The 25281-nt window shown below is 40.6% G+C and overlaps 1 protein-coding gene across 2 annotated transcripts in view; it reads right to left on the bottom strand.

The window, feature by feature from the left end:
• The window catches only part of LOC126830351 (uncharacterized), a 78806-nt gene that overhangs the window by 43200 nt on the left and 10325 nt on the right, over positions 1–25281 (bottom strand). For both annotated transcript variants that reach the window (XM_050560728.2, XM_050560727.2), the window contains exon 2: positions 20099–20471. In XM_050560728.2, the coding sequence (XP_050416685.1) occupies positions 20099–20220 (122 nt within the window). In that variant the 5' untranslated portion in view covers positions 20221–20471. The remainder of the gene's footprint in view (positions 1–20098; positions 20472–25281) is intronic.

The following is a 25281-nucleotide window of genomic DNA, read 5'->3' as shown; positions in this document are numbered from 1 at the left end:
ACGGGAGATAGTTTGGTGGACGCCTTTCGTCGCATCTTTCAAAGTCGACAACCCCAGCGACTTCAGACGGACAAAGGCACCGAATTCCTCAATCGAAAAATGCAAGCTTACCTGAAAAAGAAAAAAATTCATTTTTTCGTGACACACAACGTCGAAACCAAGGCCAGTGTGGTGGAACGATTTCAGCGGACACTGAAAGAGCGCATGTGGCGATACTTTACTCATCGACAAACACAACGGTACATTGACGTGCTAGATGAATTGGTTCGGGCTTACAACGCCAGACGACATCGGACCATCGGTATGGCACCCCAAGACGTTCGTCCCGAACACGAATGGATGTTGACAACACCTCCACGCCCCCGCAAAAAGAAAAAGAGAGCCATGGACGTCGGTACGACCGTACGTTTGGCTTTACCGAAACACGGTGCCTTCGACAAAGGTTACTGGCCGAACTGGACTCTGGAAACGTTTAACGTCGCACCCAACGTTGGTCCCGGTTACAAGTTGTTGGACGAAAGAGGCGAACCCATACAAGGCACCTTCTATCCCGAAGAATTGCAAGCGGTTCAAGTCAACGACGACGAGATCTTTCCCATCGAAAGAGTACTCGAAAGAAAAAAAGACAAAGTGTTGGTGAAATGGTTGGGTTATCCGGCGAGTTTTAATTCGTGGATCGACAGGACCAGTCTCCAAAACGTATAAATAGGAGTGAGAGACGCTCACTTCAGTCAACATGCAAGACGAAATCACGTCCACATCCGCGACATCCCACAATTGGTCACTCTTGGGAAAACGTGTGCCCCAAGCGGAAATCGTCTTTTTCTGTCAAGTGATTTTAGTGTACGTCGTGGCAGGTGTTTCCTTGTCCCAACTGGCTTTCAAACCCGACGGATCACAGACCACGTTGTGGACGGCCTTGCTCTCCAGTACCCTGGGTTACCTGTTACCTTCTCCGACCTTGAAAACCAAACACAATGAACAACGATCGACCCTTTTACCTCACGCTCCCTAGTGACAGTTCCATGTCGTGGTATCCCGACAACACCGTGTCCACGTATCAAACACACCTGGATCCGCCCCTTCTCGTCGATCATCGGGAATGGGAAGTGGGACTGTCCATGATCACGTTACCTGACCAATGGAACAACATCGATCACCGACACAATACGATCGGCTTACGCGTTCATTCTTGGTCGCCCTTGAGCGAAGAACCCGAAGTAAAGGTATGCCGGGAACACCACAGCATCGATCCCTCGTATTGTTTCAAGGGTGTCCAGGGTGGAGAGGCCAAGGGATCGATCGAAATGGAAACACACATCAAGAGTGACAACTACGAGTCGCTCAGACATATCCTGGATGTCCTGAACACTAGACTGGATGATTTGTGGAATCTGGCTCCCATTTACAATCATTTGGCCAATCAACCCGTCCGCTTGGATCCCAACAACAAGGAAATGACCGACCACGAGAAGAAACAGCAGAGCGATTACGAAACTCGAGAGATAATGCGTCAAGGGGCCGTGCAAAGAGGTTCCTTCGTTTCTTTCAAGAAAGACCACACCAACGATAAAGTGTATCTGAAAATCAATCACGTGCAGACGCTTTTCTACTTGGACGTATTGCCGAGAATCGAAGTTCGTCTGCGGGGACCCATCGTGTCCATGTTGGGATGGTCGGGAAACGAAATGATGATTCCCCTGCAGTCCATAATAATGACCGGCGACGATGGCCAAAGTCTCCTGCCTTACTACGCTCACCACACCCCAAATCTTCAAATCCATTACGATCTGTTTTACGTGTACACGGACATTATTGCACCTCAGATTGTGGGCGACATGCAGGCTCCCCTGTTGGACGTGATTCCCAGTCGACGATTGTATCATCGTCCCGCCAGGATTCAATACTTACCCCTGAAGTACAGTCGACTAAACTCCATTGGTCTCTATATAAGGAACGGAACGGGAAACGCCGTGCCATTTCTCGACGGTAAGGTGGTGGTCCAACTTCATTTCCGTCGCCGACGATGATTCAAGTGTACAAAAGTGGAGTGCTCAGACAGCGAGGGGCCGGACTGGTAGTGTACAGAGGGGGAATTCTGCGACAACGGGGTGCCGGGCGATGGTCGGGATTGTTGAATGCCGTCAAATCCGTGGGAAAGACTCTGTGGTCGGCCGGCAAAGCGGCCGTGAAAAAGAATGTGGCCCAAGTGTTACCCAAAGTGGGACAGAGCGTGCTCGACGCCGTCAGCGGTCGGGAAAAATGGAACTGGAAGAAAGTCGCTCAGGACACGCTTCGGCCCGCGGTGTCCAACACGATGTCCGACACACTCAAGAACGTGGTCGCCCACCTGGAACCTATAAAAGACCCCTCGCAATCCCCGTCCACTTCACATCGTCCAAAGAGGAAGAAGAAGACACAGGTCACTTCTCACAAACGACGCAAATTAGATATCTTCGATCATGGCTACGCAGGTAATGCGCAATGATTCCTGTCCCTGTGCGCGAGACGAATTGCAGAATTTGTTCAGCGTACCCGACACGCAGACGGCCATACACAAAGTGACCAATATCAGAAAGTATCCGTTGACACCCGACTTGAACCACGACGGACCCATCGAATTTCATATTTCCAATCACACCAAAGATTACATGGATTTGGCCAACATGACGCTGCACCTGGCCCTGAAGGTGACCAAGAACGACGGGAGTGACCTGGATGCGGACAGTCAAGTCGCACCCGTTAACAACCTGTTTCATTCGTTGTTCAAAGACGTCAAATTACGCTTGGGAACAGCTGCCGAAACCTTGGTCACCACTTCTCTGCCAAACTATGCCTACCGGGCTTACTTGGAGAATTTGTTGAGTTTCGGTAAGGGAGCCAAGAACGATCACCTGTCGAAACAAGTCATGTGGGAAAAAGACACAGCCGGTCAGTTCGATTCCACGAGATCCGTCGCCACCACGGTGGACGGTGTACGACAGGCGCCGAGTAACAAAGGATTGGAACAACGTCAGAAAGTCATCGTTGGCAGTCGCACCTTTGAACTGCAGTCACGTCTACACTTGGACATGTGTCTACAAGATCGGTATCTGCTTAGCGGTGTGGACGTGCGATTGAAATTGGAAAAACAATCCCCGAAATTTTTTCTGATGTACGGCGAAGGCAACGATGCAGAAGACTACAAAGTCGAATTCACCAAAGCCTACCTGAATATCCCGTTCGTCACACTGAATCCCAGTACCCGGACACGCATCGAACAGCAACTTCTATCGTCCAATGCCAAGTATCCGGTGAATCGCGTGGTGGTCCGAGACATGGTCATTCCCGACAACCGCACTCATCACATCCTAGGTAATCTGTTCGACAAGGAAATCTTGCCGAAGAGACTGATCGTGGGATTGGTGCGCAATACGGCCTATGACGGAAGAAAAAACAGAAATCCGTTCCATTTCGAACACAATCAATTGGAAAATATCAAGCTGACCAAGCACGGGGAAATCGTGAGCGAATACGACGTGAACTTTCCCCAGCGACAAGCCATCGCACCCTACCTGGATTTGATGAAAAGGGTGGCCGTCTTAAACACCAGAGAAGACCTGGACCTCCCTTTCCACGACTATATTAATGGGTACAACTTGTATTGTTTTGATTTGACCAACGACCACGGAGCCGACGGTAACTACTTTCATGTGAAAGAGACAGGTGCACTGAATTTGGAACTCAAGTTCGGTGCGGCCCCGACAAATCACCTCAGTCTTGTTCTGTTTGCCGAATACGACAATGTCTTGGAAATCGACCACTTACGGAAAATCATCACCGATTGGTGAGGCTCTCTCCAACCGACAACTGACACGAGCTTTAAAAAAACATCTCCCCGCTCCCATTTTCGGAGGCGTGTGGGCTCGTAATCACCTGGATATACTGCACCCGACCTCGTACCCCAAAGCCTACGTCATCAACACGGACGACGAAGACCAACCGGGCAAACATTGGACCGTGTTTGTGTGTGAAGGGCCAAATCACGTCACCTTCTTTGATTCCTATGGTTGCCCCCCTGATATCTATGGAGACGCCTTTCGACGTTTCGTTCAAGATCAACGACTCGACTACCAACCCAGATGGATTCAAGGACTCGACAGTGTCGTGTGCGGACATTATTGCTTGTATTTTCTGTGTCATCGATTTCACGTTCCTTCCCCATATCCCCTTTCCGTTTTCGGTCGCGTGTATCGTGTAAACGATATACTCGTCGAACAATGGGCTAGGGATCATTTTCCCAACTTGCAACAGGAACAGAAGAAGGGTCAACGATGTCGATGCTTTTTTGCTCTGTAAATATGTTTTTTTGTAAGTTTGATTTGTCATGATAAAAAGTTTTGTTCAATAAAATGTCGACAACATATCACGTGTCTGTTTTTTTTTCGTGACGTCATGGTTTTTTTGTGACGTCATGCTATTCTGATTGGTAAAAAATGGTATCGTCCCAACACCTTAGACTCGTCCCCTCCCGAGCTATAAATAGGAGTGTCAAAGCCAGAGATGTCATTAGCAAAATGGATCGAATTTCAAACGATCATCGATTTTGTAAGACTTGTGGGGGGTATTACCCCATGTTTAGGGGTAATCGGCCGGATGTCGATTACCTTGTCTGCTACTGGTGTGGCGTAGATGTTTCCAATACCTATCATAAGAGGTCGAAACATCATCTCAAATGCCAGAAGCGGCCAAGGTATTTGGTGGAAAAGCCGAAGTGTTCCTGTTAAGGAACCCTCACGTTCTAGTGAGGCCAACGGCCCTTTTCAGGGCCAACTTAATCAATGTAAAAGAGTTGTCTCCCCTTCTTTTGGTCTTCCTTCCCCTTCTTCTCCCTTCTGCTCTCTTCTTCTTCTTCTTCTTCTTCTGCTCTCTCTCTCTCTCTCTCTCTCTCTCTCTCTCTTCCCGCGCGCGCGCGCCCTCTTTCTCAAACTAGGTCACTGCACGTGCAAGGGGTCACTCAGTGCAAGGTCATGACGAATTAGGTCACGGGGTCATTCAGTGCAAGGTCACGCACCTGCAAGGTCACGGGGTCACGCACCTGCAAGGTCACGGGGTCATGCACGTGCAAGGTCACGTGCACGCGCATGCATGCACGCGCATGCGCCCACGCACGCGCAAAAAAAATGGCTGAACAGCCTCCATAACTACTGTCCTGTACACAGGTTTGCCTTGTCGGTTTTGTTTGCGTGTAGTTAACTTTCCGGTTACATTTAGTATTGTGAATATTGTTAAAATTGCCGAGATCTAACTTGATTTATAAGAAAGGAAACGCCCAACCTCCGTGAGATTTGTTTAAAATGGGGTTGAAGAAAGATAAATTAGCTTACTACCTGGGAGGTTGCGTGATCGAATGGATCGTAAGGTCTGTTATTGAGTCAAGTGGAGTGGGTTTGATTCCCCCGCTTGTACGCGGCAAGGTGTTTAGTCGCCTGTCTAGCCTCCTGGGTTTTCTCCGCCCCCCCCCCCCTGCTAAAGACCCCTACGTGCAAGCGAATTATTGATATAAAATTGAACCATATGACAGTCCCGAAATGACCTAGCGAACGTTACCCCCACTCTCTCTTTCTCTCTCCCTCTCTCTCAATTACTCTCTCTCTCTCTCCCTCTCTCTCTCTCTTACCACCTGATTTTTCAGAACGATGTCGGGTACATTTCAATGACGTGTACATTTATAGTTTGTCTTTGTCTATCCTCGTCAATCTCAATACTTTGGTAACAAAGGGATTGGTTGTTAGGTAGACATTGGTGTCTGGCCTACACACCTATACAGTAATAGTTATTGTCTTTTATTGTAATTGTATGTCATGACCGTGAGGATACATTAAGCAGCAAAAGGTGATGAATATTCTAGGACTGGTAGATTCTACAGTCATATATTTCATAGTTATTTCGTCGATAAAACGGGGGTTGGATAGCCGAATGGTTAGTACGTGCGTGTTGTATCATAAGGTTACCCGGACAGCGGTACTGCAGTCTAATTTTAATCCCAATACAAACTGTAAAGGTTTCTTTAACGTGCACGTAACTTGTACGCGTAACTTTGGTTTTTCGTCCCATCCCAACGACTAGACGCCGCCCCCTGCCGCTCTCCATCCTGCATCACTGGCATGGGGGAACGACGCCGCAAAATCCCGATAAACTTTCTCGGCCAGCTGATAATGTAGGTTTAACTACATTGCCAAATTACCTTCCATTAGTGTCAAATTAAATATTAACGTCCTATTTTGTGCACCGACCCGTTAAATGAAAATGGGCATCCACAAGGGAAATTCCTCTCAAAACATTTTCATTAAATATCCAGATATCATTTAGTAGCTTACATATTATTTTACATGCATTACCAATTTGCATCATTTTGACATTTGTTAATATCTGTGATTTCTCTTTGTCTATTTGTCGATGGATTTCTATTTGATTGGTGTTCGGTGTCCTCCACTCAAGTAAAAGGAGCCGCGTTGGATCAGTGAGTAAGACGTTGGCACTCTAACCTGGGAGTCCAGTGTTCGATCTCGGTGTTCATCGGGATTTTCCGTTCTGCACGTAAAAGAACTCTCGACAGTTTGAACTCGAAACAAGAGTAGACCGTAATGCCGTTGTCCGGGCAAAATTTCCCCTATGGCACACTGTATGGCGTATGTCAGTCTGCTTTAGCTCAGTCGGAGCAGAACAGTAGGACGTTAAACTCCATTTCATCCCATTTCACTTACGTAAAAAGTAAAGTATATATATGCACGTTGAAAGTGAAAAGTGTTATATAACAGGTAATTGATAGTAAATTTTACATTTGTATTGACGATATCATAAATTATTTGAATCATTTATCACCAAAAGAATTTTATTTTTGTTTAGTCAATAAATGGAAATGTTCGGTGTTCGTATTTTAAGTTGGACGCAGTTTTGAAATGAAAGCCATTAAAATAGCCACCAAACTAACGAAATCCTGGCTCACAACCCGTCTTACGAGTTTTGACACGCACGGGTGGTAGAGTTTGGTTGTTCGCAGAACAGCCGCAATACAAGAAGTCGGGACAAAACGTTGTATGCGCAGGATCAACAGTCTCTACGGCCAATCTGAGATCTTCTACGATGCCGAACACACGCATGTGACGCGTTGGTCTCACACACTAAAAATTTCCCCCGTAGACTGCCGATAGTAGCACGAACGGCGGGTTGTGAGCTATAGGCGGGTCAAACGACGGCTAAATGATGTCGTACGTAGAACAAATTGCAACAAAAGGTTTTTTGTTTTCTATTGACTCATTTTAATGTCCTAAGTAAGGAAAAGAAAGTTTACCAAAATCGGAGTCCAAATAAGGCAAATATCTCTAAAACTATTGGATTTAGATACCATAAATGTATTGCGGACAGATAGGAAGTCGGTACCAGCGAGTTCAAAAATGGCGACGTTACGTCTCTACGACGTCATGACGTTACTGTGACGTCACAACGGCATATCAGACGTCACATTTCTTCCAAAATTAGTCCATTTATGCATGTTAGCAGTAGAAACGAATGCTGATTCAGAGAAGAGGATTTGCCCATTATGTATTGTTTAATGGTCGAGAGCGAGACATTAAGTAATATATTGTAACAACAAGAGGACCGTCAGGTCCGAGTGTTTTTACAATATATTACGCAATGTCTCAGCTCGAGACCATTAAACATCTTAAAATACAGACACTCCGCACGTGCGTTTACAGTGAAATACGTCACTCGAGTCTAATATTTGACAAGTTGCCCGTACGATTATTTGAAATAATGGCACGCCAACATCAAAGGGTGACGTCACATCTGTATTTTAAGGGTTGATAATCAAGAACCATGTGTTACAATAATGTAGAAGGAAGCTAAAAGTATATAAATATTACTGCATTGTCGAAAGGTGATACTATTAGTAGCCGCAGGAACACAGATTCATTTCAATTGTTGACAAAAATAGCCTACGTCAATAAAAAGAAATGAAATGAAATGGGGTGATACATACGTCCAACTGTTCTGCTCCAACTGGGCTCGTTCAGTATGCTATGAGGGGAATTTTACCCTGCAGTGGCGCAAAAGCACTCTTATATCGAATTCCAACTGCAAAGGGTTCTTTTACTGGAGAAATGCATTAAAGGTTGAATGGGCGGGGCTGACCAATTTTCACATTTGGGCCACTCCGAAGTAGGTTAATCCCCAAAATCATCATAAGGATTTAGTGTTTTGACACAGGTGTACTCGAGATGTGTTACAAAAAACAAAAAACAATTTTGGCTGTAATGGTAGTGTTCCTAAAAGCTACACTTAAAAAGTTACGTTTTGGGGGTCCCGTTCATGTGGACAGACAGGAAGTCAATACCACAGAGTTCAAAAATATGAAAACTGGTCTACCCGATTTTTTACGTTTTAGCTGAAAGTTTGTTGGAATGTATTTTTCTTGATGAGCATGACTAATGGTACAACTCCGGTAGTCAAACACCAGGTTAAGCCGTGCGATGGAAATAAAGCAGGGCCCGTAAGAGAGGAGGGGGGGGGCAACTTGGACACTTGTCCAGGGGCCCGGAGTCTAGAGGGGCCCGGAGGTATGCCACGTAATGGTAATGTTTTAAAAAAACATTTGTTGGTATAAAGTAATTAAAAAATACACTGTTACTTGATCGTAAAGCAGAAGAAAACGGGTAACTTTGCTGAATGTGGGTATCTAGTTCCATTGGTAAGATTAGAATCGGATTCTCTCAGTTCACCTTTTTTGGAAAAATTGGAAAATTTAAAACTATAAGTCACCTGCTTAGTGCCGTGGAACCCTGACCCGTTCTCGTTCCGTTTGATGCTATCGTCAATGCCAGGGTATCTAATCCAGCATCTCACTATGGTTCTGTAGGAAAGTTTGAGTAGGGAGAATTTTTTTGAAGAAATGTTTAATGGGTGCCAAAGTAAGTATTTTGAACTTGGGTGGACACTCATCACTTGATAAGTTATTCCACAATGATGTCATCAAATATGGCCGCCGGCATTATATTAATTTTATCCTACCCGCTCTAGTTTTTCGTCAATTTCTATGAAATAAAAGCCAGAATGAAGCTGTTTATTTGAAGAACATATTTTTTTAAAATTAATTTTCAAGAAAACAAGTACCACATTTTTAAGCGAAAAACGTGGAAAAAGTTTTAAAAAAAATATAAGGAAATTAGCACATTTACAATGCTACAACAATAAGAATACTTTAATAGCATTCAAAAAAGAAGTTCTGTCTTTTTATATAAAGAACTATCTGTGCATACTAATTAATGATGTCAAGCATAGTTACCGCAAGATGTGATGTCACAACACATAGTTACCACAAGATGTAGTATCTTCTGACTGTGAAGAAATACACCGAGCGGAATCTCTCATACGAATTCAAAATGAAATTAGCAAACATATACCTATATCTATATATTTATATGTAGCACGATAATAATTGTTACCTTTATAATAGAAGTATTTTAAGACATGTTATTACCGTAAACATACTAAAATATTGCAAACTGGGCCAGCAGTAAAGGGTACGTTCACTTTGCATCAAACAGTATTCCAACCAGCTTTCATGGCAAAATGTTTTTTATTTCTCAGAATCAAGGGATGAATAAACTACTAGACTGCAAAATTTCATAAGCCGCCTATGTTGTATTGTATTCAAGACGCCTATGCATTTAAACAACATTTAGATATTATCTACCACCTGTAGCACTTTCCCCTCAAACTAACAATAAATTGTTTATTGGAATTTTCTATTAAACGGAAAGGTATTTGTCGCTGTAAAATACTCGATCAATATACCAAGTGTTAATTTATATAATAATTTAAAGCATACACTATTTAACACCATATCTTTCTGCATGAAATGACAATACATTGCTTTTTGAATAAAACGGAAACATATTTTTCTTTCGTTATTCTAGCTGTAAAATAATATACGAAATATTATTTTATATAGCGTATTTCTACTGATGATTAAAGAAATCAGGTACCGCAGAAATTTGCAACACGTTTTAACATCCCATCTTTCCCCTCCCTTTTTAGGGATGGGTTGAACAAGAGAATGGTAGTTTCAGGGCTCCCAAAACTAGTTTAGGTTCTTGCGTAATTTCGTGTCCCCGTTTAATCATGAATTTATGTCGTTTTTGATGAATTGCTAAGGTTGCCGCAAGTTAGATGTGCAGAAGCTAGAAACACCAAGATATACTCTATAAAGCACAATTTACATTAAAAACGAAACTGAAAGCGAAACTTTTACTTTCGTCTTCGTTTTATAGTTTTTCGATATTTTTGGCAATTGCGGACCTTTTTCCAACCAATGTGCTTTAGCAAAGTAACCTCCAGTTACCCCAGATATACGCCAAGTGACGCTAGAGACTATGTGTCTTTCATAACGTTTCGTCGAGTTGCTTGTCCCAGGGCATGGATGTCGCTGTCGCGGGCCATGAAATAAAGTCCATCTAATGTGTTTTGATGGATTATATATCTTTAATATGTGCCGATTCAGAATCCGGATGATGCCAGTACAAATTAGTATCCTAATATGACGACTCTATTCACAATATGGCCACATTTGGCGGGAAATTTCAAAGTTAGCCATGTGGTGGCATAATACGTCAATACGTTTTCGGAGTAGGCAAATTAACATCTCAACCGCAAAATGTGCCATGACCGAACGAAACACCAATATTGTACTCAAATTTGACAAAATATCTATATTGAGTAGATCATGGAAGAAAATATTACATGTAGCAGTTCAGATATTAATTCGGCGACCTCGAAAACCTCCAGTTTAACGTATTACACCATCACATTACTACAATCGTGACCGCCAATGCGAATATAGTGGTCATATTGGAATACCTTTGGGTGGAACATATTTTATGTTAATACCTGAATTAGGAGACCACGAAAAACTATACAGGGGACTTTATGATTTTCTCTCAAATATGGGTCCCATTTTGAATTTGGCTTCCTAGCGGAATTTGCCGTCATTTTGGGGGCGGGGGGATGCCCAAGCTCTTTGGATTCAGCGAGTCGTATTCTTATAAAAACCAACCTTCAAACCGACGTCTGAGATAAATAACCAGAAAATGCATGGGGACAAATATTAGAACTTCTTCAAAATGTGGCCTAACATAACTAGTATAAAGACGAAAGAATCAATTTTAAGGATGAAGCCGAATGAGTGAGAGCAACGATGTAGTGGCCAAAAAGATAAACAAAAAGCGACATTACGGAGCCCAGCGACTCAATGTTTGACAGCCTATTTTGTGCTTGTACTGTGGAAGTGCATTGAATGTTGCATGGATAGGGTCGACCGATTTTCACCTTTTTGGACTCTCTTGTATTCAGTTCCTATCTGTCCACATATGATCTGGACCCACAAAACGCGACTATAAAGTAATGCTTTTGTGGAAACCACCAGGGAGTGCTGTTCACATTACTGCGAAAGTTGGTTTTGTAACACATCTCGGTTACATCTACGAAACTGGTGTCAAAATATAAATCTTTCTGATGATTTTTGGGCCAAATGTCAAAATTGATCAGCCCCACCCATTCACCTTTTGATGCACTACTTCTCCAGTAAAAGACCTCTTGGCGGATGAAATTCGATATATGAGTAGGCTGTTGCGCCATTGCAGGGCAATTTTCCCTCATAGTACACTAAGGGAGCCAAATCGGAGCAGAACAATAGGATGTATAACCTCATTTTATTTCATTTTTTCAACAATTGAAATGAATCCGTGTTCCTTCAGCTACTCTGATACTATCACCTATCGGCAATGCAGCAGTAGTTATACTTTAACCCCCCCCCCCCCGTCTCCGTAATAGTAACACATTGTTCTTCTTTATCAACCCAACATAATGGGCATGTACTCTTTTTCTGCATCAGCATTCGTTTCTGCTGTTAAGATGTGTAAATTGACTAATTTTGGAAGAAATGCGACGTCTGATATGCCGTTGTGACATCGCAGCGACGTTATGACGTCATAGAGACATAACGTCGCAATTTTTGAACTCGCTGATACCGACTTCCTATCTGTCAGCAATACATTTATGGTGTCTAAATCCAATAGTTTTAGAGATATATGCAATTTTTGATCGACAGCCGCCATCTTGGATTTGGCCACGCCCCCGTCCTTATTTGGACTCCGATTTTGGTAACCTTTCTTTTCCTTACTTAGGACATCATAATGAGTCAATAGAAATCAAAAAACCTTTTGTTGCAATTTGTTCTACGTCAAATGTTAGTTTGACCAGCCTACTAGGTTTTAAGACACGCAAGACACTTCTGTTGGTTTCTCCCAGTTTCTCCCATTTATTAAATATTTATATTAGTTGTGTTAAAGTGGGGGTGGGGTCCTGTTGTGTGTAGTTAGGGTATAGTCTGCAGTCTTCGGAAGGAAACAAGTACATCAAACACGATTCAAGCCATACAGATTCCGTGAACTATTTTTCTAGGCGGACTTGTAAAATCGAAAAGTGTTAAACATCTAATTATAAGTGCAGGAGGACCGCACTACACGTAAAACAAAAATCTACAAGATAAACCTTCGGTCAAGACAGAAAATAGACATTGCACCAAATAAACAAATATCAAATTAAGTGAATGGATCCGGGGGCCAGCCGTAAGCGTCCACTGCAAGGTGTTTAGGTGGTCTAGAAATCACAGGGTCTGTTATTGAGGCAAGTGGCGTGAATTGGATTCACCGTTTGAACGTAACAAAGGAATTATAGGTTCGCCTGTCCAACCTCGTGGCTTTTCTCCGGGTCCCGTGGTTTCCTCCCACTGTTAGTGACCAGTACGCGGAAAAGAATCATTGACATAAAATTGAACTGTATGTTAGTCCCGAAATGACCTAGAGTTTGTGTCGAGTGGACGTTAAATCACATCCCCTCTCTGCCCGGGCGTTAAAACATCTGTTATAAATCCATCAAAATCAGCTATCACTGCATCATTGATACAGAATCTAACATGAATGTATGAGGCTAATCCGGGACATATTCCGAATTCACCGAACTTTCCACTAACCGTGCATGCATATCCCTTATAAAATTTACAAATTGCTTCATTTTATTGTATTTTAATAGATGGGACTCTAAACGTCACTACTACGGTGGTAAAACTGTGTCTTCTAAAGATGGCTGCATTAATAAACGGCACGCATACATGAACTTAAAATTTCAGATTTTATAAAACGAGACGAGAAAAGTCACAAATGTCTCAATCCTTCCTGTTTTTCCGGGTGTTAATTATTTTCTAGCATACTTGAAGTCGCCAAGTTCATCAAGCCACGTGTTAATTAACCCCACCGGGGAATGACTTAGTGGTTCTGTTCGTATTATATTACGAAGGTGAGACGATAGAATAATTTGAATAATTCAACAAGAGCTCAATTATCGTGTAATAATTATTTGGGTAATTTTATTATTTTTCACTATAATTTAGTTATTGTTGTTCTTGTTATCATTAGAAATAAGATTATTGTTATACAGGATATATGGTATATTTACACGACAAGACAAGATTCGTTCATTCACACGCTTAACATGTTTTGATTCATATTTCTAACTAAAGCCATTTAATTTCACGAAAATGACTATTTATAAAGGTTATTTCATTCAATGTGACTATACTGAGATTTCTTCTAGCCGATCATGAATCACACTAGTATGATACAACGTTTGGGAAATATTTCCTTTTTTTTTGATTTGCTTCCCGGATTTCTAGTTTGTTTTTCATTTTGCATGCAGTGTGGATCACTACAGACCCGAGACTGTACAGCGCATTGGACGTATACGACAAGCCCGCGGATCCATTCACTTGATCTGTCCTGTTCGTAGGGGGCTATACTATATACCTGAAAACACCGAAAAACAACCGGAAAACACCGAAAAACTACCAGCAAAACACCATGTTATACTGAACACCGGAAAACACCGAAAAAAACACTAAATACCGGAAAACACACTAAATACCGTCAACCACCCTAAATAGGTAACCTAACCCAGGCACACAGAGGACCAGGCTCCCAGTTACCTTTTTAGGGTGCTAGTCTTCGGGTTACCTACCTTTTTAGGGTATTTTCCGGTATTTAGTGTGTTTTCCGGTATTTAGTATTTTTCCGGTATTTAGTATAAAATGGTGTTTTCCAGTTGTTTTCCGGTATATAGTATTGCCGGTTCGTAGGTTTGTCTTGTGTAATTCTGTTTGTGTGGTGCTGTCCCTCCTGCACTTACTATTAAACATATTTGTATTTCTTATTTTCATTAAGAATGATAGTACACAGACACCTGAGTGGAGAATTCTCTATTTATATAAACTGAATTCGACGTATAACGTTGATGGCAATCTTTTAGCGGCATTTAATAACTGGATAGAGCAATAAACTATAACACATACTTATGGAAGAACAATTACTGATTTCAAGCTAGTACATTAACAAATGTGTAGGGCAATTATATATAGACAAGCAATAACAACAAATCAAAAACCATGCAGACAACAACAAGATTTGTTGTTATTGTTTGTCTATATATAATTACACTACATATTTGTTACTGTACTTGCTTGAAAAGGTTGAAAGAATACTCTTCGAAACGTCGCCTAAATAAATCAACCTTGATGGTATGAAAATGAAAATTGTGAACTATATAATTCTTGTTAACTTTTATTTGTTTGTGGAATTTTAACTTCTGCCATATTTTACTTTTACGGGAACAAAATCATTGCCTTACATTTACTGGAATTAAAATGGACATAAAAGTAAAATAAAAATGTCCGTACAATCGAATATTGCCGATTGGTTGCTATATAAAGAAGATGAAACATGTTTGTGTTAAAATTGCATGTTAAATTATTCTGTCTAAAATCTAATATCAAAGGTTTCAAAAATCTCCTATCTAGTTGTTACTTCCGGCGTTGCTGATTAAAATATTTCTTTGTTCTCTCCCTTTCCTAGCAACCATGTAAACCAAGAATATGGACCAAGGACATCAATAAATACCTTCATCTGGTTACGAAAGTTATCCATATCTTCTCATAGCCCCCCCCCCCATCTTTTGCATTACGATTCTTACTGACTTGGGGATTGAATTTACAGTTTCTGGCATGTTTTGGTAGAAAGCGTTCAACTGATGGGATGGACACTCAAAGCGCGAGATAATGATATAGACATATGTGATATCACAATTAATGCTTTGCATAAATGAAATTGAATCCAATGTGATCCTATTAATTCATTATAAAAAGCTCAGTGTTTATGTATGCCTACGTACTTTGGAAACGATGGTGGCATCATGCATTGTCATCTGTAAAATTTCCTTATCAGAAACCTGGCAAACCCTTCCTGGATCCGCCCCTGGCGTTAGAGTCGGTCAAAGAGACGAGAATTAGCATTAATTGTGGTTGTGTCTGTGATGCTGGACTGAGGAACTGACAAGGAAAAACGTCTAATCGTTCGCTGTGGTGGGAAGCGGGGAGGGGAGGGGGTGGGGGTTTGTAGGGCTGAATGGTTAACACGTGCGCGTTGCATCATCAGGTCTGTCACTGAGTCAAGTGGTGTGGTTTCGATTCCCTATAATCAAGAGTAGGATGGTCTGTCCAACCTCGTGGGTTTCCCCCGGGTCCTCCGGTTTCTTCCCACTGCTAAAGACCCCTACGCGCAATCGAATTGATGAAATTAAATTGAACCATATGTTAGTCCCTAAATGACCTAGTTTGTGTCGAGTGGACGTTAAACCCCATATCCCTCTCTGTCGCTAATCGTTCGGATGGGACGAACAATCGATAATCTATATACAACATTAGCAGTCGGTTAAAGATCCCTTGACAGTTGTAAATCGAAATAGAGGAGGCTATAGCATATGCTCGTCTTAATCAGCCCAGACATCAAACCCACCTCATTTCATTTTATTATGGCTGTGTACGTTTCTGTGAGAATCCAGACACCCAACAAATATATTTAGCAGTGCGTTGACCTATATACTGGATATCTCTAATATATCGGACAAACTTAGAAAAAAAAAACCCGTTAAATGGGACCATCTAGGTCTCTAACTCGAGGAGCTGTGTTCGATCCCTGTGTTGGCCGGGAAAGTTCATCCGGATTTTCTTTCGTGGTTCCACCTTGTCAGTGGTGTAGGCCAGAGGGCCTGACAATGGACAACGTATAGTCGTTTGGATGGGACGACAAACCTAGGCCCCGTGTACACCTTGGCGTGCACGTAAAAGAACCCTTGACAATTGGAATTCGAAAAAAGAGTAGGCCGTAGAGCCGCTGTTCAGACAAAATTTCCCTCATTGCATAGTGTACGGCGTATGCCCGTCCTCACTATCCTAGTCGGTGCATTTCATTTTATTTATCAAACTCCCACAGCACTCGACAGTTACCGAAAAGTTAACACGTTTTGCACTAAGATTTGAATTCAGTAGCAAAAACACTGGCAACAGTCTGATTGGGTGGTTGGAATTAAGGTCGGCATAGAGTGGGATTTCAGTTGCAAACCGATGGGAAATTTTGAAGTTGCTTAATTCATGGGCTAGAATCGCAGAAAAACGCAGTTGCGGCGGTTAAATTTTCAAAATTTTCTCTGAGAGCGCGAATCCCCATACACCGCGATTGATTGTTTGGGATTTGGTTAAGTCACTTAAGGTGGGCTATATCAGCCAACATTGAAATTGATGTATTCACAGACTGGAATAGCAGGAAAACGGGTTTGAGGCAGTTAAATTTTCAAACATTCATCGAGCTCGTACGCCTATGCATCACGAGACCATATCTTCTTAAGGGGACACCGATGAAACGACCTTCATAAAAGACTTCTGGTTATTAAAAAATGAATAAATAATGAATTTATTTATCGTTGATGTTATACATACGTATCATATTTTACACATGTGACGGCGTTAAGTAGTATAAAGGATCTAACTACATTATAATCGTGCAAACCAGTGGGGTGTTACAGTAGTTACACAGAAATAGGAGATCTTAAAACTAGGTGGTTCTCACTATCACGATTCGCGCCAGGAAAACGCCTTCGCGACTGTCAGCTTTCCATAGCTCCTTCTTTTTTTGCACTGGGGGGGGGGGGGGGGGAGGGGGTCTTTACGTCGTCTGTAACCCGAATTTTTTTCGGGGCATATCAGGTTCTGGTCCCCCTAACATTCATCGAGCCCGTACGCCTATGGCAAAATAAGAATTTTAATAGATCAGGATGTCTTAACTTTATAATCAGTTTGATTTTACGCGCACAATGAAAAAAAAATGACTGATAAAATAAGACGTTTACTGGGTCAATACACCATTCAGGACAATGGGAGGGTAACCAAACTGTAAAACAAATTAACCCTAGATAAGCATTAGTACACATTTAAACAGCAAAAAGACTAGCAATAAAGTTCAAGCCCGCTCAGTACGAAATTTATTGGTAAAACCACGAAAAACCCTTTATAACATTTTACAAAAAGATCTAGTCCGTTCAGGGTAAAATCACTATATATTCTTTATTTTGTTTTGGAACTTTTATAAACAAAAAACGATATATTACAACGCTTCTCTATCGAACACCGACGTATTAAGGAGTTATGGGTATCTAGGTCAAACACTATATGAAATATATTTGTTGCTACGTTATGTTTGATCTATTAATATTTTTCTATGTGCTGTGTTATTGTGCTTAACATAGCAATACATTGAAATGGAGTTTACAGAATAGTTTATATGAAAATACAATACGAAATTCAACGACATGAACATATTGCTCTGATATTAGAAAAAAGTGTCTGGTGATAAATGAGTACGTCAGTAGTAAAACTCATGCACCACTGTCACAGTGACGTTTGCACCACTTGCATATCAGAATAGTGCAAAATATTGTCTTCAGAATTATTGTGATTTTTTCGTATCATATCATTGTATTTTTCTAAGTGGTACATTTTAATGAAAGTTCCATTTTCATATTCAATATCTTTCGTTTTCAATTCAACTTTCCGATTTTTATTTTTTTTTTTAACCCAAAAGGGGGCGTGCATGTCCAAGGTAAAGGGGATTTTTGCGCCGGGATCGAGGTGTATTTTTGCGCCACAACGTCTCGGCCGCACTCAACCCCAAACGACTATCACCGGGCCCCTGGTCAGAAAGACGATATTTTTCTTGTCAGTATTTTCAAACACACTTCTGATATCTTGAATTGATCAACAAATCAACAAATTGTTTGCATCATACATGTAATGTCAATGCAGCCATTACAACATTTATGGAGCCACGGTGGCTAAGTAGGTAAGACGCTTGCTCGCTAGCCTGGAGGTCGTGTCTTCGATGCCTGCATTGGCCCAGAAAGTTCATCGGGATTTTAGGACTTGATTTCCTCTTGTCAGTGGTGCAGTACGGAGGGCCTGACAAGTACAGCTGTCTAGTCGTTCGGTTGGTACGAAAAACCGAGGTCCCGTGTATACATTGGAATGCACGTAAAGATCCCTTGGCAGTTGGAATTGGATATAAGAATCGGTCAATAGTACCGCTGCCCGGGCAAAATTTCCCTCATAGCCCAAACGCATGCACAAACACCGACCAAAGTAGTCAATGAATCAAACAAACGTAAGTGGTATACTTTGGCATTGTGAAATTGCGACGAATCTCGACCAATTTCTTGTGTGTTTCGGATAACGTTTATCCAAATTGTTATTGAGAAGTATCTTATGACGCACACGCTAGTGAGTGCAGGAAATTAACCCCGGTTCGTCGTCCCATTTAAACGATGTTATCTATGATAGAAGATACGAATGTCATTGATTTGAAATATGGTGTACATAAGGTGAAAAAAATCAAGTTTACTCTACAACGATAGAACAATTGCAAGCTTATGTGGTGGTTTGGGTGGTTGGATGGTCCACAAACGTTATAGACTAGCATGTATACGACTCATCATCTTCAGTAGAAGGCTTGATCTCGCTTTAACTACGTACATCTTATCAAGGCCTTCACGTAATACCCCGCATATTTCAGCACTAATTTCGATTGGGTACAAGTCCAGCTTGTGAGCCTATCAGATTCCTCGATCGTCGCGAATACCAAGTCTCGCGCTTTCAAGCTTAAATGTCTACCCGTGATAATCGAGTTGCAAAGTTCAGGGTTCATTCAATGTCAAGGTTTCCGTGGAGGTCGCGATGTCACAACCTCTGATTGGACGCTGCTGCTCACGTGTCTGTAGATAAGATAGCTGTAAATTCGGGAAATGTGAAGTAAACAAGCAACGTCAAGATGTTGTAAAACTCGCAGTCGTTGCTTCAGGAACATGACGACTCATCGACATCGTGAATCTTTTAAAGATACATTAGTTAAGAGTTTTATAAAGAGTTGGCCATTCTTGCTATAATAAGTCAAAAATAGATGATAAAAAAAGAAAATGTGAAAATTTCAGTCAGATTACTTTGTTCTGAACAGAGCTGTCGCCGTTGAAAGTTTGGACTAGAAATAGGCATCAATTGTGTCTGCACCGTCTATGAGAATTGGCGACCGTTTGATTGACAGACGATAACTCTACCCACATATTCTCGATTATCAAGTAACATGCTCAATGGCTATGGTAGTCTCGTTTGGCAGGCCTTTCATCACCAGTTTCAGGTAGTGACATCAGCGACTAACGGTAAACCTTAGCTTGGCCCGCCATTTATTGATTTAATTTTAAATGGACGACTGTTTAAATCCAAACTGTATCCATGCCATCCGTGGGTCTACAGGGTTGATTTTGAGCTTGTCGTGTAAATAAAGGTCTAATTAATAACTTCTATAAAATCTGAAGCCTAAAGAAAGACCTGCAATAGGAAGATTCAGCTCTTGCATAATGTATGTTTTAATACATGTGACAATAATCTTGGGCTTTAGAGCGTAGACAAGGAAATGTATGGCCGGACTGACAGACAGACAGACAGACAGACAAGAGCGACGACATATTTTAAATCTGTATCCCACCATATCGCTTTCATATTTTACATGGAAAGTAAAATAAAGATTTTCAATGTAATTTTTTGAAAAAAATAATAAAATATCAAACTTACCCAGAAGTATGACCTTGAACTTTAAGTTTTACTGGACAACTTTCTGTTCCATTATCTGATAAAGTCACGGCTATGCACATAGATAGTACTAACGAAACACCTACAACAAACCTCACAGCCATAGCTGTTCAAGGGCGGTTTATGTTTTAATCCAAAGTAAACTGTGCATTCGTAAATATTTACAGTGTGACGTAACTCTGTTCCTCTTATTTGGAGGTCACATCACTATACATTGTATATACTTCAGAATACACGAGGATAATATTTCGGTTAATTTCACAGCAGCTGTGTGATGCAGTAAAGGTACCCCTGCGAAAAGACAATCTTGTTCTTGATCTTTGAAACTGCTGATGAAGCAAGAACTAAATCTCTTCTGAAAGAAAGAAAAATATATTATATAAGGCACACCCTTAAAGGGGCGGTTGGGGGGCATGATTTAGTCTCACTTTATGCTAGATATAAGTTATTGAAAAGGACGTAACAATTAGTTAACGGCTGTAATTTCAAAATATCGTCTGGGTGGGAGCCACGATGTCTCTATGATTATGATTTGCTTAACAATCAAATTCCGAGAGAGTTCTTCAGAATTTTCCAGTCTGGCTTTCCCTTGCCAGTGGTGCAGAAGGAAAAGATGTGTAACTGGGCCTGTCAAGGAAAAGTGTCTAGTCAAAAAGGTCCATTCGCGTACTCGTTGGCACGCACGTAAAAGAAACTGGACAGCCAGAATTTGATGGAGAGTAAACCGAAAGGCCTCTAAACGGGCAAAATTTCCCCAGATGTTTACTCATTATCTGAATGTCAAAACTTGCATTTTGAAAATGTTAACATGTAAAATCACTGGTTTCTTCTGGCTAGATCGTTTGTCTAGTAGCGAGGATTATCTTCTTTACTTCTTACGGGATAAATTCACAAAGTCCAATTATGGTTTAAATAAATTTATAATTCAGTAGGCACACACAGCTATGCAAAGGTTTGGTACGGGTTCACACTTCTGACATTTTTTTATAATAATATTGTACTTAAACATACATTATGCAAGAGCTCTGCCTGCCTATTTCAGGTCTTTCTTTGGGCCTGAAATGTTATCGAAATTATTAATTAGACATTAATCAACTTATCCAGACCATAATCAACTCTCAATTTCATTGCTAGCCTGCGATATTTACTGGATTAGGGTCCGATTTGCGGCTCAACTTTTATTCATGATTTAATCATGAAATGGATAATCAAGACTATGTTTTGATCGTACCGACTCACAGTGGTTCAATTTGACTGAAATTTTCAGCAAATTCCCTTTTCATTATCTAATCTTTAACAATTATAGTGCGAACTGTCAGCTCTTTATCTAAACTCCCATAATGTATCTTTACGCACGTTTAAGAATTATCGCACTAGTTAGATTACGTTAATAACCTAATCTGCCTACGGTGTAGAAATGTGTCGGTCAACACTAGAGCCGTATATTAACCTGCTGTACGTATCTGATATCTATCCTATATCTATTTAAGAGCTTATACTTTAGCGTCAATTTTGTGACGAATGACATGTCGGCTCCGAACAACTCGCTTACAACCCTGGATGTCTTTTTTAGAAGATATATAGGTTGTATTTCCCGAATATAATGATACAATTTATTTAGAAATGACCAAGTTACATTAAGCTAATAGAATCTGTCTAAGCTATAAAATACATAAGTTTCCTTTATAATCTAATTTAATAATTTTGTTCCTTGTTTCGCCTGAAAGCTAATTAATAATTACTGATACATTGAATAACTATACGCAAAGCATTTGAGAATATATTATAAGAAGATTCATAGAACAACCTACAATAGTAATACAATGTTTAAAACGAAAAAGGATTATCTTTTCATATCAAAACATGAACAAGATTAACGGAGCTAAGTCGCTAATATTTGGGACATAGAAATTGACACAAATGGGTCGCATCGCATACAATAATGTAATATGAATGTATATAAATTGATTTACATTCAATCGTTTCTGTTTTTATTGTTAGGTTCGGCGAAATACGCCAGTATTCTCAATCGAATTTCAATCTCTAGCATCTGGTTATTCCGGTCTACGCCGATAGTATTTATTGGGCATGCTCTCCAGATAAGAATATAGCGTCACCGTTTGACATGACTTAGGGAATATGCCTAACCTCATTTTTCGATTCCCTTATTACAAATAGCGCCGAAACGCATTATGGTACACGATTCGTGTACCAATTGTAAAATGTTTATTTTGTCTTAAATAATGGATATCAGAAGGCCATCTTTTCCCGGTAAGATCACAACATCAATGTTGATTTAAACCGACAAATAAATCGTGTTTTCAATGTCGAAATTGTTAACATAAGACAAATAAAGATGACAGTATGAAATCAATAAAAACTTCAAATGACCATAGAATTGACCAATTTGAATGATGTCCAAACCGAAATGTTTTTCTTTTAATGCGATGGCTTGAATCTGAAAATGTTTACAGTGACAAAATATTCTTCAGACTGGTTAATTAAAGTCGAAATTCTATCATGTAGGCTGTCACTGCGTGAATTTCGACACGGTATATAAGGCCTTCGAGAATCACGATGCATACACTATCTCGCGCACGACACATTCAATGTCTGGATGTCAATGTCACCGTGTTGGTATCACCAACAAGATAAATACAAATAAGTTTGAATGATATCAAGTTTTGTGTGTCTTTTTACTTGCAGGGCTTATACTCGAAACGTTGTCTTAGATCAAATTTAGTCCCACATCATTTCCTGAAGTCCCTTTACCATCCTGGTATCAGTTAGGCGCCACCTTTTCTTTCAGTATTTGACGTATGAAATTGGGTGTTTTATACGATAGATCACTTTAACTTATATTGGACACAAATGAAATGGAGTTTAACGTCCTACTTTTTTGCTTCTCCCGAGCTAATGAAGATGGACATACACCGTGTAATGTTGTATGAGGGACATGTTTCCCGAACAGCGGAAATTCCATCTGTCAAAGGTTGTTTTACGTGTATGCCAATGTGTACACGAGACCTCGATTTATCGTCCCATCCAAACGACTATAATATTAAATATACTCCTGTTTAAATATGGCAACCAATACGGAGACATTGCAGTGAGTCGAATATTTGATACAGTCAGCATTTCATTATATTAACTGGCCAAGACCAAATAACCGAGCTGGTTAAATTAAAGACATCGGCTTCATTTATTTTGGCCTCTCTTATTAACAACGAATCATTACAAGGTAATAGCTCGGCCATCATTATATTATATCAGAACTAGTCTTTTTATTGATATCTTCGTTAAATCTATTGACACGTCTGATCCTAATATTAAATATTTGCCGTCAGATCCGCCATTGTTTCGTACCTACTGATATTATAAACCTCATACTCGGAAACCGATAACATTATTTGTTTTCGAGCAGCGTTCCGCGACCTCGTCACCAACTTTCAAAGAAAAAATATAATATCGTAAAAATAACTCGATGACAGTTCTCATTTCGTTACTGGTTTCTCCGTTTTATCTTTGCCAATATCGGTATCGTGCAGAAGATAAGGAAGACATATTCTCATGTTTGACTGCGGTTGTCAATTCTTTGCGCTTAATATGATATTAAACTGAAAGAACAAAAAATAGTTCATCAGTGTTGTATTAATGTCCCGGAGAAACTGTATAGCAGTATTAATCACATCGTTCAAACCTGGATTCCACAATGATGCATGAAAATAGGTTTAAATTGAGGACTCTGATCGGAAATCCTAATACTTGCACACACATACACAAACACAGCCACTTTAAATCGATAATCTCATAATCGGCATTACGGAAATGAAGACTTGTCTTGTATAAAAGCAACAAAACTCCCAAGTTTGTTGTTGTTTAATGTATTATCATCGTTGGTATATCATTACACGTTTAATGTATTATCATCGTTGGTATATCATTACACGTTTAGGACGTTGCAGGACACACTGTAATGAAATGGTTTTAGCGTCCTATTGTTCTGTTCCGACTGGGCTAATGAAGACGGACATACGCCATACACTATGAGGGAATATGAGGGAAATTGTGCACGGACAGTGGCGCTACAACCTACTCTTATATCAAATTCCAACTGCCAAGGGATCTTTTACGTCAACGCACCAATGACAAGGAGATACCAAGTCGGAAAATCATGAACTTTTTCGGCCAACACAGGGATCGAATACGGGACATCAAGGTTTGCGAGCCAACGTCTAACTCACTCAGCCACTGTCGCCCACATGACAAGTAGAACTCATATATTTCAGTGATTAAAAACTGCTTAATTCTGTCTAGTCGCAGTTGGTCGGTAGAGTTGGGGACGAGCTACTTGCGTGACATCTTCGCGTTTGTTGCTGCGTTTATATTACCGTCACTAGTCGTTTGGGTTGTACGAAAAAACGTGGTCCTTTGTACAGATTGGCATGAACGTAAAAAAAAACAACTTTGGCAGTTGAAAATTGATATAAGAGTATGTCGTAGTGCAGCTGTCCGGGCAAAATTTCACTCATAGCACACTGCATTTCGTATGCCGCTTTCATTAGCCAAATTGGAGCAGAACAGTAGGACGTTAAACTCCATTTCATTTCCTTTATTACTCTCACTGTACATTCCATGCGACTAATCTGGGTGGTGGGTTGAGTCTACAGCCTGACTAAGCGACTCTAAAGTATGTGCGTTTTTGCCAGTCAACTACTAAAAATATCACCCTACCATTACCAGCAGCATTAATAGTCCAGTGGACTCTGTCACATCCGACATCGTACGGGATCGTTACAATATGTCGGATTAAGCAGAGTGTTCCTTAAAGAGTTAAAATTCCTCGTTTCGTGCACGAGAACTATTAGCCCTTTCCTAACCGCTTACCACACGTTTACACACCAGTTTCATGATACTAAAATATATCTTACAGTTAGTGTTTAAGAGACACGTTTTTCCCTGTTGAAATTAATGTCAATATTACAATTAACGGTTCTATGATTTAGCTTGTCTGCATGTTTTCAATAATAATAAGTAAATCACAATGGATGTTTCTTATGAAAACTATTTAAACAAAAGACAAGATGGAAAGCGTTAGGATTGCAAACCTTTCGCTGACGCAAATGGGAATGATTTTCTGTATTCGGTTCTTTAAGGTGGGACAT

This window comes from Patella vulgata, chromosome 8 (genome assembly GCF_932274485.2).
Source record: "Patella vulgata chromosome 8, xgPatVulg1.2, whole genome shotgun sequence".
Taxonomy (NCBI): Eukaryota; Metazoa; Mollusca; class Gastropoda; family Patellidae; genus Patella; species Patella vulgata.
This window is presented reverse-complemented; position numbering and strand designations above follow the sequence as displayed.